The sequence below is a fragment of the Balaenoptera ricei genome, chromosome 5 (assembly GCF_028023285.1).
Source record: "Balaenoptera ricei isolate mBalRic1 chromosome 5, mBalRic1.hap2, whole genome shotgun sequence".
Taxonomy (NCBI): Eukaryota; Metazoa; Chordata; class Mammalia; order Artiodactyla; family Balaenopteridae; genus Balaenoptera; species Balaenoptera ricei.
The window spans coordinates 48,481,527-48,495,285 of NC_082643.1; the positions used below are offsets into that span (position 1 = coordinate 48,481,527).

At 41.4% G+C, this 13,759-nt stretch overlaps 1 protein-coding gene across 3 annotated transcripts in view; it reads right to left on the reverse strand.

The window, feature by feature from the left end:
• FRAS1 (Fraser extracellular matrix complex subunit 1) overlaps positions 1-13,759 on the reverse strand; it is a 447,355-nt gene that overhangs the window by 26,868 nt on the left and 406,728 nt on the right. For all 3 annotated transcript variants that reach the window (XM_059922796.1, XM_059922794.1, XM_059922793.1), the window contains 6 exons: positions 12,180-12,336; positions 9,974-10,174; positions 8,228-8,415; positions 6,502-6,777; positions 2,606-2,838; positions 472-632 (listed from right to left, as the gene is read on the reverse strand). In XM_059922796.1, the coding sequence (XP_059778779.1) occupies positions 472-632; positions 2,606-2,838; positions 6,502-6,777; positions 8,228-8,415; positions 9,974-10,174; positions 12,180-12,336 (1,216 nt within the window). The remainder of the gene's footprint in view (positions 1-471; positions 633-2,605; positions 2,839-6,501; positions 6,778-8,227; positions 8,416-9,973; positions 10,175-12,179; positions 12,337-13,759) is intronic.

Sequence of the window (13,759 nt, forward strand, 5' to 3'; positions counted from 1 at the left end):
AACCATCCTATAACATCTAACATCTGCATGTGAGCTTTCTAAAATGCTGAGATGATGGGATTTTAGAGCACAGATCCAAACACGGGAGAAGGAAGGAACTAAAATTTACCAAGACGGGCGCTTTAAAAATGTAGCTGCACTTAATCCCCACCTTGATTGGTAGCAGTTGTTACCCTCATGTTACAGATAAGAAAGCAGTTGGCTCACAGCTGTCCAGCTATTTTTGTTCAGTTGTATAAGGAGTGGAATAGGGACAGTCAACCTGTCGGTTTCATTCCACGCTCCTTGTTTTTTCCTGTTCACTCCACTGTCCGAGCTGCCTGTGTTTGGTTGCTTGCTGAGGAGGAAATCCACTCACCATGCAGATTTTGAGGACCAGAAAACATGAAAAGCAGAGTGCACTTAGCCATATCCCTAAGGGTCACTGCACTGGGCTGGGCTGGGCAAACCAGCAGGGGACTCTTCCCTTACCTGAGATGCCTCTCAGGTCACGGGTGGTAACGAGATTGGAGCAGACGTGCTGGTGTCTGTAGATGGACTCAGATAGTAGAAAATGCAAGTTGTGCAACGGCATGGTGGAGATAAGGGGCAGCATTCCATCCTGGTGTGGGATCTGCACTGAAATGTGGATTCTAAGGGAAAAAACAGGGTAGAAATCAGTGTTTAGGTGCCCGCTATAAGCAGTTAATATGGTACATTTCTTTCTCACAAGTCAATTTGTCTTCATCAATGAATTTACCAATTTTTCTATTCTGAAGTTTTCCATGTAGGATTTCTCTCTGCACATGAGGGTATGATGTGCATGTAGGGTTATTCTCCTCTCTCCAGCCCCCAGGAGATCCTCCAGACTCAGGACTGATAGCAATCAAGAATCATAGATTTTGTGTGTGTGTGTGCAACAAAAGATAACATCACAATCACAAGTGACTTTATAGCTTTCTTCTGCTTTAAGTGGAAGCTTTGTTTCCTCATGAGCTAAAGCCGAGTGACTGACACAGGTACTGCTGCCCTTCTCTGTCACCGTGAGTGTCTGCGGAGGTTGGGGTCGCTGCATATTTTTTTTTAAAGTATTTGTGCCAAAAAGACATCACTGAGCTCTTAAACATTAAGGCCTGTATCCATAACCAGGAAAAAAGCCTACAAATAGTAATAAACCACTATTCATACGGTCTCTCCCCAACTTAAAGAGCCTTCCCTCCCCTCTCTCCCTGCAGTCCAACAAGGCCACCAGGCGTCACTGGCATCAATCTGCAGTAAGCTCTGCCTTGATCTACATCCTTCCGCATTTAGGTGCCTCTGTACCAGGAAATCTGTAACTTATTTATATTGGCTGCTATTTCTTGTGTGCTTTCAGACTCTTGTTTATATTGCCTCTCCACTATGAGGGCAAAGGACCATTTCCTTCCCTTCTTTTGTTTCCCCAGAGCCTGTAGTACACAATTCTAAATAAAATATGAGCTTAATAAATATTGGTTAAGACTGCAACACAACAGAACTGTACTTAGGGGCTGCCATTTTTTTCACTGCACAAGTTTAAATTTTCAGCCTGTTTACTGAGGGTGCGTTTTGAGTTTTTACAGCTTGCCTTCCAGAAAAAAGACTCATGTTTTCAAGAGGAATCAGAACCTCAGAACATGAACAGGATGGCTCTTTTGCTAGGAAGGGGTCAGTAGTAACCCTGGGCAGTTCTGTTACTGCTTTTTAACAAAAATAAATTTCATTCTGTTAGAAAAAAAGAAGGATTTGCATATTCTTGGCTCCATGTTCAAATCTTTTTTTCATGCAAATGAACCCCTTTCTCTGAACTCAGTTGCTCATAAAGGCACACGCATAAATACTATGAGGTTTAATGAATATGTATAACATACACAAATTCTTTTTTTGCATGCAAAAATGAAAGCATCCATTTTCCAACAAAATCATAGTGGCACAGGGAAAAAATAAAAGCACATCTGTCCATTGACTTACAATTTACACAGTGTTATTGTGCATTTGCTCACTGGACACTTAGTGAGTGCCTCTTAGCTGCCAAGAAGCACTGTTCCAGGCAGAGGGGATGCAAAATAAACAGTCATGTTCCCTGCCATCATCATCTCCTGGGGCGACAAGGAGAGAATGAATAATGATAATGCTCTGAGAGAGGCAGACATGGGTACCAGAAAAGCTGGAAGGAAGAGCTTCCAAATTAAATTGGGGGAAATGATGGAAAAGTTCCTAGAAGAGATGCCATGGGTTAGATATAGTGGGACAATGGGATTTAACGACGCTGAGTGGAAGGGAGCGAGGGAGAGTTGGAGCCAGGAGTAACCACACGTCGGAGGCATGCCACCTAAGAGAGTCTGAAGCCCTGGGGAGTTACACGTGATGCCCTGTGAGTGGCCTGGCAGGTGAAAATGACAAGGTGAGGGAAATGAGGCTAGGAAGATAACAAGGGGCCAGATCTTAGGGGGCCTTCAAAGAATATAAACGTTTTCTGAAGCACTCATCACCACTATTCTTATTTTGCAGAAGCATCACTCATTGATCTGTCCCACCCAGAAAACACAGAAAGCATAGCTGGAGACTCTCTCTGCCATCTCCTCGCGGAAGGCACCACCTGCCTGACCTGTTGGGGTGCTCCTTGTGTTTGACGTCCAGGTATTTCAAGTTCGCGATGAAGGACTGAGCCTGGAAACCTCGGGCTGTCCCAGCCACCACTGGGGTGTGGCAGATCGCACTGTCTGTTCCGATGGTAACAATGTTGCTCCTTAAGGGGGTCCCCACGTGGCCCACCTTGTCCACAGCCTTGGCCACACAACGTACATGGAACCTCCGGCTGAAGTAAATGCTGTCCAGGACCTACCAGGAAGAATAAAGCACCTCAGACGTGTACACTACTTCAACAGCTTCCCACGCTGTACCTTCCAGATGATATGCCACACCAATTCTTGGTACAAGGTAATCTGTGAAGACTATTGTCGACTGAAAAAAAAATGCACAGCCTAAAAGTTGAGAGTTATGTTTTATTCGGCGGGCAAAACTGAGGACTTAAGCCCGAGACACAGCATCTCAGATAATTCTGAGAGACCTGCTCCTAAGGGGCAAGGGGGGTGGGGGGAGCCAGAATATAGAGGAGTTTTTGCAACAAAAGACCAGTAGTCCAAACATCAAAAGATTACTCTTAAGTAAAGAAAACCAGATACCTCAAGTTAAGGAATTGAGCACTTTCCTATGTATGGGAAGATGCAAGAGTTTAGGCTCACTGAAATCATTCCTTTGATATGCACCTCAGCTCTCTGGGGCCAGTATCCTGTGCTTTCTCATCCCGAGTCTCCTCAGGGTGCACCATCAGCTGTAGTGGTGGATGGCTGCAACATCCTTTGTTTACTGACATGGCAGGCGGCATTCTTAGTCCACACCATCCACCATCCATCCCTCCATCTGTCCATTTATCTATCTATCTATCCATTGATCTATCCATCCATCCGTTCACTTACCACATAAGTATTGACTTTCTACCAGGAGCCAGGCACCAGGGACAGAGCAGTGTGTACGTAGAGCCTAAGGTGGTAAGTTAGGTAACTAGCAAGTTGACAGATGTGGAGCAAGAGCCCAGAGATGACTAGTTCCCTGTGACAGTTGTTCTCTTTATATATTAGGTTCAGCATAAGAACCACTTAACTGGTTTTCAGCACTTCCAGCAAGACTTGTTGCCTCCAAGTCACTTTTGCTGAGGGCATGGTATCAGGATACAGAGGAAAGATACTTCTTTTCTAGGAGTTCTTAGTTTTCTTTCCTCCCTAATTCTGTTCCCTCCCTCACCTCCCACTTAATTACTACACACGTTACAAGGGTTACAATAACATGCAGACTTGAAGTTGAGAACTTGGCCTCTGACACCTACTGGCCTTTTTAAAAAAATAATAACTTTATTATTTTTTTTAACTTTTTATTTTATATTGGAGTATAGCTGATTAACGATGTTGTGTTAGTTTCAGGTGTACAGCAAAGTGATTCAGTTATACATATACGTATATCTATTCTTTTTCAAATTCTTTTCCCATGTAGGTTGTTACATAATATTGTGCACCTACTGGCCTTTGAAAGTCTTTCTACAGATTCTCTCATGCTCCCAGACATACAGAATCCATAAGAGTGCTTAACCCAATGTATGCAGAGGCAACATAGGTCACCAAAACTCTATAGGTTATGAGTGCATAGACATAGGGAAATACATAACAAGAAAAAAGAATTAGTAGTTCTGTGTGCCATAGACCTCCCGCAAAGCAATCATACAAACCTATAAATTCTATTCATGGAAACAATTTTCGCTGAAGTCCATTAAAAATTAAAAATGGAAGATTTTTCCATTAAAATGTTTTAATTAGCTGCTAACTATTTATTTATTTATACATGGACTTCGTTCAGAAGGGATTTGAGGCATCTTACACAAATGCATACAGTACAATGGTATTAAATAAATAATTGAAGAAATGAAGATAGAGCAAAGGAAACAGGGGTAAAAGTATTAGTCACCAATTCATTGCAAGAAGGAAAACTGAAGCATGAAGTAAAATCATAAACTTGGTACCTGTTATAAATGTATATTTGGCTCAAATCAGACGAAACCCCTTCGTGGTTTTGTTGAACAGAGAATTAGATACTTATGAAACAATACGCTGTCTTGCCATTTACATTTTTAATAATAATAAAGAAGATAGTTTAAATTCAAACTAGGTTATATTGCAAAAGAATGAATATTCTGGCCTTCCTGATTAAGCTGTGCCAAAGACAATGGACATGAAGGACCTGCTTTATCCAAAGCCTCCCGTGTACATCTAACAGCTCTCCTCCACTAGGGCCCCATCCACACGAGGCACTTCTTAAAGTGAGAACAAACTGTGGGCTTGTAGGGAAAAATCTAGAGAAATTCAGTCTGAAAGAAATTTCTGATTTCCAAACTTATTAACGGCACTCATTTCAGCCAAAAATTATTGAACGCTTACTATGTGCCAGATAGTCTGCGGAGCCTGACTCTCCACTGCTTACAGCTCTTCCTCTGAAGAACTCCATGGGTGTGAGGAGCAGAGTCAGAGTACTGGATGGTTTCCTGAGGTCGAGAGAACCACCACTGTTCACTGCTCTCTGATGGGGGCAGACGTGTGGGTCTGGCCTCCTAACTCGCTGAGGACACCAACTGCATTTGGAACCTCTTTTCATGTCCTCTCACAGGGCTTTGAAAAATACTGATCACTTAACAAGCATCCTCTCATTTTGTTTAATAACTGGTCCCTACTATGTGCCATCAACGTGGCGGCTATTTTGGGATGGATATACAAGTGTGGGAGAACCCTCGGTCCATGTCCTTAAGGAGTTTATACCTTAATCCTTACTGAATGGTTTACGAGATATGAAAAGAACAGTAATCCTTAATTGTACCTACCTGGGATCTTTGACTTACTTCATTTATAGGTCACTTTTATTTTTTATTTATTTTTAATTTTAAAAAAAATTTTTGAATTTTATTTTATTTATTTTTTTATACAGCAGGTTCTTATTAGTTATCCATTTTATACACATCAGTGTATACATGTCAATCCCAATCGCCCAATTCATCCCACCACCACCACCACCCCTCCGCGGCTTTCCCCCCTTGGTGTCCATACGTTTGTTCTCTACATCTGTGTCTCAATTTCTGCCCTGCAAACCGGTTCATCTGTACCATTTTTCTAGGTTCCACATATATGCGTTAATATACGATATTTGTTTTTCTCTTTCTGACTTACTTCACTCTGTATGACAGTCTCTAGATCCATCCACATCTCTACAAATGACCCAATTTCGTTCCCTTTTATGGCTGAGTAATATTCCATTGTATATATGTGCCACATCTTCTTTATCCATTCGTCTGTCGATGGGCATTTAGGTTGCTTCCATGACCTGGCTATTGTAAATAGTGCTGCAATGAACATTGGGGTGCATGTGTCTTTTTGAATTATGGTTTTCTCTGGGTGTATGCCCAGTAGTGGGATTGCTGGGTCATATGGTAATTCTATTTTTAGTTTTTTAAGGAACCTCCAAACTGTTCTCCATAGTGGCTGTATCAATTTACATTCCCACCAACAGTGCAAGAGGGTTCCCTTTTCTCCACACCCTCCCCAGTACAGAGCATTTTTATATATCTGATGTGTCAATGACCTTGTCAAGTGGATTAAGTGGACTTGGTATTTGGTAGATAGGAAACTGAGACTCAGCAGGTTAAGTGAACTCGTAACGTCATGTAGTTAAGAACAGACAGAATCAAGGTTTGTAAACAGGTTGTCTGAGTATCAGCCTAGTTCTCTTTCTACTACACCATATTACCTTTCCTTATATGTAAGAATAAAAAGATTGTGTGTGTTCTCTGTGTACCTGCTTATGTGTTTATTTTATACCAAATGCCATGCAGGGACCTTAAGAAATGTGATAGAGTTGGAGTAACAGAGAGAAACGCCAGGTCTCTCCCTCCACAAACAGACCTACCATGTGGTTGACACTGGTGAATGGCGTGTTGTCAGTGATGGTCTCAAAGGGAGATCGGGCCCCGTTGCCATCAGTGGGGGTGGCCACTTCCCAGCTGAACTGCACGGACGTCTGGTTGATGCCAGCCTCACTGCAGCGCTCCTTCATGATGGCATACTTGGGGAAATGGGGGTCGCAGGGGGTGACACAGACCAGCGGGTAGCCCGGGGAGGGGGATTTCTTGACTCCCTCCTTGGTAACCTCTTCCACATGGTCATAGTCAGCAAGTGTGACAACCTGCAAAGGAGCAACAAAGCTTCAGCCTGGGGTGGGTATCGAGAAGGTCAGAGGACTAAGGCTCCCTTCCCCAGAGATTCAGGAGATCACTTAACTCCTAGGGATTCTTTACAATATAGCAGCAGTTTTAACAATGCTTGGCCAGGCATCCCTAAAAGATACTGCAGATCTTTAATGGTGGAGAACATCTTCCTCCCCCGTGAGCTAAAAGCTTTATTATCTTATTGGTCTCATTCCTAATTCAGAGCCCTATCACTCATGTGAAAAATACTCTCCCCTCCCCCCCATACACAGTAACCAAAACTATATCATAAACGGCAGTTACTAGTTTAAAGTTGCATTAAATTGTTAATGGTATGCAGTAGCACATTTGGCATAACAGGAGTAAATAAAGGTAGTATATTTCTTCCATGGTCAAAGAAGAGACACGTTTTGAAATGATCCTTTTACTCTATGAGACTAGTCGGGGGAGGTTATAAGACTTATTAAGACTAGCTCATTATCATGGGTTAAATTCTCCTTGGCAACCTCCACACATTTTCCTCCTAACTGTGAAGTCGGTGCATTCATTCTGTTCATCCCCAAACTGGGAAACACGGTGGTACATTTCTGCAGATACTTAATTCTATGCGTGTGGCGAGTATGTAGGATAATAGATATGGGGTAATATTCCTTTTTTACTCTTCTAGGTCCCACCAAAGAAATGAGAAGATCAATTGTATTGTATCTTCTGTCTTTATCCGACTAAGGTCTCAGTATGGTTTGGTCTCACTCTTATGTCAAAACAAGGTTTCTCATCCTTGGCACTACTGACATTTGAGCCAGATAATTCCTTGCTGTTGGCGTTGCCCTGTGTATTGTAGGATGTTTAGCAGCTTCCCTGACTTCCACCCACTAGATGCTAATAGCACCTAGTGTGACAGTCATGACAACCACAGATGTCACCAGACATTGCCAAGTGTTCCCCAGAGGTGATGGGAATGAGGGATTTGGGGGAAAGGACAAGAGCCCTCGCTCTTGGTTGAAAATCACTGTGTTATGGGGAGGGGGAAGGGTAAGCTGGGATGAAGTGAGAGAGTGGCATGGACATATATACACTACCAAATGTAAGATAGATAGCCAGTGGGAAGCAGCCGCATAGCACAGGGAGATCAGCTCGGTGCTTTGTGACCACCTAGAGGGGTGGGATAGGGAAGATGGGAAGGAGACGCAAGAGGGAGGAGATATGGGGATATATGTATAGGTGCAGCTGATTCACTTTGTTATACAACAGAAACTAACACACCACTGTAAAGCAATTATACTCTAATAAAGATGTTAAACAAAAAAAAAGAAAAAAAATCACTGTGTTAGAAAAACGAAGACATGCAGCATTGGAAGTCCTGCTTCTCTCAAGTTCTTATCTAATTACTAGGACATAAGCAACGATCCTTTGGGTCGAGAGACTCACAATGGGCGGCGCTGGCAGGATGAGGCTCCCTGACACCTCCTGGTCTAGAATCGTCACTGTGGCAGTGGTCACATCACCAAGCACAGCTTCCACTGGGTCATCCGGGCCAAGGACTAGGGAGAACGATTCGTGCCACTCCCGGTCTTCATTGGACAGGATCTCAACTTTAAAGAAGATATGATCCACACCTTCGCCAAGGACAGAACAAAGAGGGCAAAGGTCCTCATTAGTGACCCACTTAAGACAGTGCAGGTTGGCACTGCTGAGGCTTTATGTTGAAATATGTCCTTTCCTTTCAGAGGTGTCCTATCAACGTAGTGGCTGCTTATCACGTTGGCCCCATCTCAAGTGAGAAATCTGTTTTCTTGGCCAAATTCCACCTGTGGTGGAGGCTCAGTACTGCAGATTTACCATGCAACACCATATGAGGATTAATGGCCTCTGCCTGACACTAGCTGGTGGTAATAAAAATCTATGATCCAAAATACACTCCACCCTGGCCATGAGGTTTTTTGCCTAACTTTTCTTTCCCCTTTACATTTAGGCATGAGCCCCTGTGTGGCTGGGCGTTTGCACACCATCCTTCAAAGCTGTCTCCTGGGGGCCGATAGCTCAAGGGCTACCTCCCAGGCCATTTCTGCAAAGACAATAATGTGAAGGTTTGGCAGCCTGGGATGGGGAGGGTTAGAGCTCAGAAACCCCCTTCCTTTTCTGTAAAGTGATTCTCTGAAGGTGCAGATATCTCGGGCAATAGTCAAGGTGCCCTTCTTCCTCTCCTATAGACATCTGGGCTAGGTTACTTCTAAGACCTGCCTTTCCCCCAGATGCTTATGCAGAAAAGGAAAAAGCTAAGACACTTGGAAGAGAGGTCCTTGTGAGGATGTGGAGGAAGGGCACCTACCTTCCCTGTAAACACGAACCAGACGCACATGGGATGGAGCCGAAAGCCCTCTGAAGCTCCAGTGGGTGACGGGGACATATAGAGACCCCCCCCCCCCGCCTCCATTTCCAAGGGAGTCATTTTCTCCCTCCACTTGCCAACACATCTCTGAAAAGGCCTTCTATCACTTTTGCCCACTTCTGGCTACATCACAAATGGTGCCAGGCTCTATAACAGCCTTTTCACCTTATACTGCTCCAGAAAGTTCTGGGAAAAAGCCAAGCATACAATTCAACTCCTCCTCTGTCTCATTCCTTCCATTAAATAAATACATCAGACAGTTAAACAGCTGGTTGTGACCTGAATCCCATCCTTCTTCCCTGACTCATCTTCATAGCACCTCCTAGTAGATGTCAAACCACTTGAGCATGGAGATTGTGCCTTCTGGGTTTAGTAATCCCCGAGGGGCCCAGCACAGTGGTTTGTACCAATGTTTGCTGAATGACAAACATTCAAAAATATACAAAAACTCATGTATATTTTTAAAAAATCAAGTGCTCCCATCGCTCAACCAAATCATAGGCTAACAACAGCAGCAACAAAAAGTCCTTTTGAATGAGCCAAAATGCCTAGGATGTTCTGAAGTAAAGCATTTCTTTGCCCTTTTTTTTTCTTTTTCCATGCCATTTTTACTAATTAGAAAATTTAAAGACTCCCACAATCTCAAATGTGTGCTTAATAAGTACTTCATGCTATTGGAAATACTGTTTCTCTCTTTCATTTTTCTGCTCATTCCTCTCTTCAAATATAAGATATTTGCCTCTCTCTTAAGTAGAACCTACAGATTGGGATTGGCAGTCAATTACCAGGACTGAACTTTAAGATTCGGCTCTTTGGGTAGTAATCCACACCGGACTGGGCCGACCCGTCCCGGGTGCTACAGCGAATCTTGGACGTCCTGTTCTGATCCCCTCTGCGGATCACCTTGATGTTCAGAATGGCCGTGGCATCTGGCCCTGAGGGTTCCCGGACTTGGTATGCAGCTTCTTCAAACTCAATGGTGGGAGCTTAAGGAAACAAGGTTAGGAAAACAAGAGCAAGTTGGAAAAGTGACAAAGAACTCCACCTCCCATGAAAACACCTTCTAATGACAAGAGGGAATTTTTCACATTAGTTAACAATACAAAGGCAAAATAGCTTGCAGTCAATAAAAATCAATCAGTATATACCCCTAAGCAATACTTTGGAAAAAGGAATTTATCTGTGATTCTGCAGGAGTTGTTTCTCACATATTTCTTATTAAAAACAATATAGTGGAAGAAATATTTTTAAGCACTTTGAAATGCATGATGTCCAAGTTTCCATCTAGGCATTATAGCTCACAGCATGTTTTTAAATCTGCACAATTAAAAAAAAAATCTGCACAATTTATCAAGGGACAGAGACACAGTTAAGCCCTTGATAAATATCTATTGACTGTATGAACCAACTCCTTTTCATTTATGAGATATGAATTTCATTTATATACTGCTTAAATGTACCAAATCTCTCTCTCATCTCTGATCTTTTGGACCCTCCCTCCCAGTGCTCTCAGCTCCCCAACGTTTAGCTTTTCCTAACTTCTCACAGGTTATTTAGTTAAGGACGACTAGTTATAGTGACCGGCTACAACAATAATTCAGGAACACAAGATTTCCTAACACAATCTGATTTGAGGTACTATCCTCATTGCTATGAAACGATTAATTGTTGATTTTTAAAAAAATTCAAACTATACCTTCTTTTGTATTATATTCTTATGAGGAAGGGCAACGTGGTAGTGGTGGAGAGAGTGGGATAAGAAGATGGAAAAATTGGGAGCAATTACAAATCTTATACCATTTAAAATATAGACTCTTTCAGAAATTTCTGATGTCTCTATGTTCACTTCCCTCTTTCTCTCTCAGAAAATCAGTTCTTCCTAATTGTAGAAGATACGCTTCATTTTAGACTTCATAGTTGTTACTGTGTACGCTCTTTGAAATTGAGGTGTGTCACTGTAACACAGTGTGAACTTGTTACTTCTCTGAGCTTCAGTCATTGGGTTTTCTGTGTGAACAGGAGAGGTTCACTTTTTCTGTGTGAACAGGAGAGGTTCAGGATTTGAACCTGAGTCTCCCTGGCTAAAGGGCTAATTCAACTTCAAGGCTGGCTTTTTTGCTTTTTTCCCAATGTCCAAGTTAGTCCCTATTTTAATATTAGAAACCCTAAGAGTCTCACTGACTCTTGCGTAGATTCTAGAATCTGCTAAAATAAGGTTCTACATGCACTTTTGTTGCTTACAGCTGTGTAACTAAGAACGTAAATTATATAACTTTGCTGAGGTTCAATTTCTTTACCTATAATATAGGGATAATAACACCTACCTCAAGGGGCTACTGTCAGAATGAAATGAAATGAAATAGCATAATATGCTTAGAATGGTTCTTAGTATACAGTCAATATTCAATAAAAACAGCTGTTACTATTTGTAGTTTTATTGTCCATTTATTAAAATACCTATTTTAATAAAACAATTATGTCCCTATTTGAAACAGATTTTGTTTTCTTTGGTGTCTGGGTCACTCTTTGCTGACACCTGACTGAAGAATTTAAGTTTTTTTAGGTTAGTAGGCCAAATCAATTAGAGAGAAGAAAACTGAGAAATTAGACTTTTCCAGAAAGGTGGCAGCACTTTAAATCAGTTCATTGGATTCAACTGATTCTGATTGTATTTCCAATCCTGCTCTTGAATTGCAGTGACTTAAACAGTTTTTATTCTCTGTCTGTCTTAGCGTCTCTGTCCTAGCGTTTAAACATACTCGTTCCCTATCTCTTGGTGATGTGGTAGAGAACAGTGTGATTTAAAATACTGGAGCTCTGTAGACGGTGATCATTTGCTGCCAACATTTTATATAAATACTCTAAGACTGTTATCAGTAGACACTTTTATAGTGCTTTCATTTTTCAAAACACCTATAATTATGTTATCGGTAAAACATCAGCTCATGTCCCATCAACCTAAGAGTAACTAAAGGCAATTTCTTCCATTACCATCTTCATCATTGGATATGGTGATGGTGGCCATGTTATTCTTTCCAACTCTGGCTCCACTCCAGTGGTTCCCAAGAGGATGGCCAAGGTAGACCCTGAACTGTTCCTCAGGCTCAAATATGGAGTCATCGTGGATATAGACAGTACAGTTCTTCATCTAGAGCCAAGGGCACAAGGAAGATTAAAATTTGCAGTGAGATATCAAAAATTTGCTTGGCTTTCTCTAGAAAATGATTTTTCTTCTTTGTAGCATCAAAAAGTCAACACAGATTCAAAAATATCCCAACCGTTTCATTTATAAAATAGAATGTTTAACAGTTCATGCCTGAGTGGACCTACCTATATGTGGAGACTTGTATTAAACATTCCAAATGATTTCAAATTATTGGTCATGAGTTATGAAAAACAATAAAATGAATCACTAAAAATCACCTGTAGAACATTTGTGTGCTTTCCCGCATTTTGCCTGGGCTCATCTGTACCTTTGTACATGTTATGATAGGTAGATTTCTGATGGTGAGGGTTTAACATATGGATTAGACTTCCTGGAGAGTTGAATGATATTCCTTTTCCTTTGTGAAAATTGAAGAATCTTATAAGGAACTCAGAAAGCCTTCCTGTTAGGCTAAAGACACCTTTAAAAGCTACAGAACTCTCAAATGTGTTGCCGAATGGTGGCTCATCTGAAAACTGCTGAGAACTGAATGTCTGAGAACACAGTCTAAATCCCTGTTGGATGGAAAGAAATCAAGCGCTTCCCAAACTGAATATTCTCTACTGAGGACTTGTCTTCTTGGCAAAACGTAAAATAAGGTCACAACATTTTAGATAACAGAGCAGCCTCGATTGTAGAGTCATGTGATATGAAGTGTGATTATTTTTAGTTGGACCATTTTAAATTCATTATACTACCATATTGCAAAGGATATGTGGATATAGAGGTTTCACTGTCATACTTCCTAAGTCATACTAAATGGAGGGAGAACATCTCTGTGAACATTTACCTGTGGCTTGCTGACCTGGTTCTAAGTCCCTGAAGAATGTTCCTTTTTTTATCCCTACCACATCTTTCTTACAATAAGAATTTCTTTATGGAAAGCATTGACTCTTCGGTATATCTTAAAAAATAAGACATTCTAGTGAATGACAAGTTTCAAAGACATATTGCTTAGCATGACAAAGAAGATGAAGATTCCAAAATGTGCTTAGGAATGAGAGATTGCCATGTGGGTAACATCTAGACTATTAAGCTGTATTTTCTTTATAATCTTATTTAATTACAAACTGCCTCTTGGATAGGCAGAGAATCCTCTTCTGAACTTAAAACAAATACAGACATGCAGACTCAAAGCTGAAGATTGTATTTATAGTATTTACATGTGTTTTAAACATGTATTTCAACCTGCCACCAGTAAAATTCCCATAAAATACATAACTAAGACAGGGCTTTTATGAGTCATGAAGGTGTGAAAGACTTGAGAGTCTCAAATAAGGACGCTATCGATTTTTTTTTTTTTTTTTTTTTTCTGTGGTAAAGACTGGAGGAAGAACCTCGGGTGACCTGGAATGTGTAAAGTCTT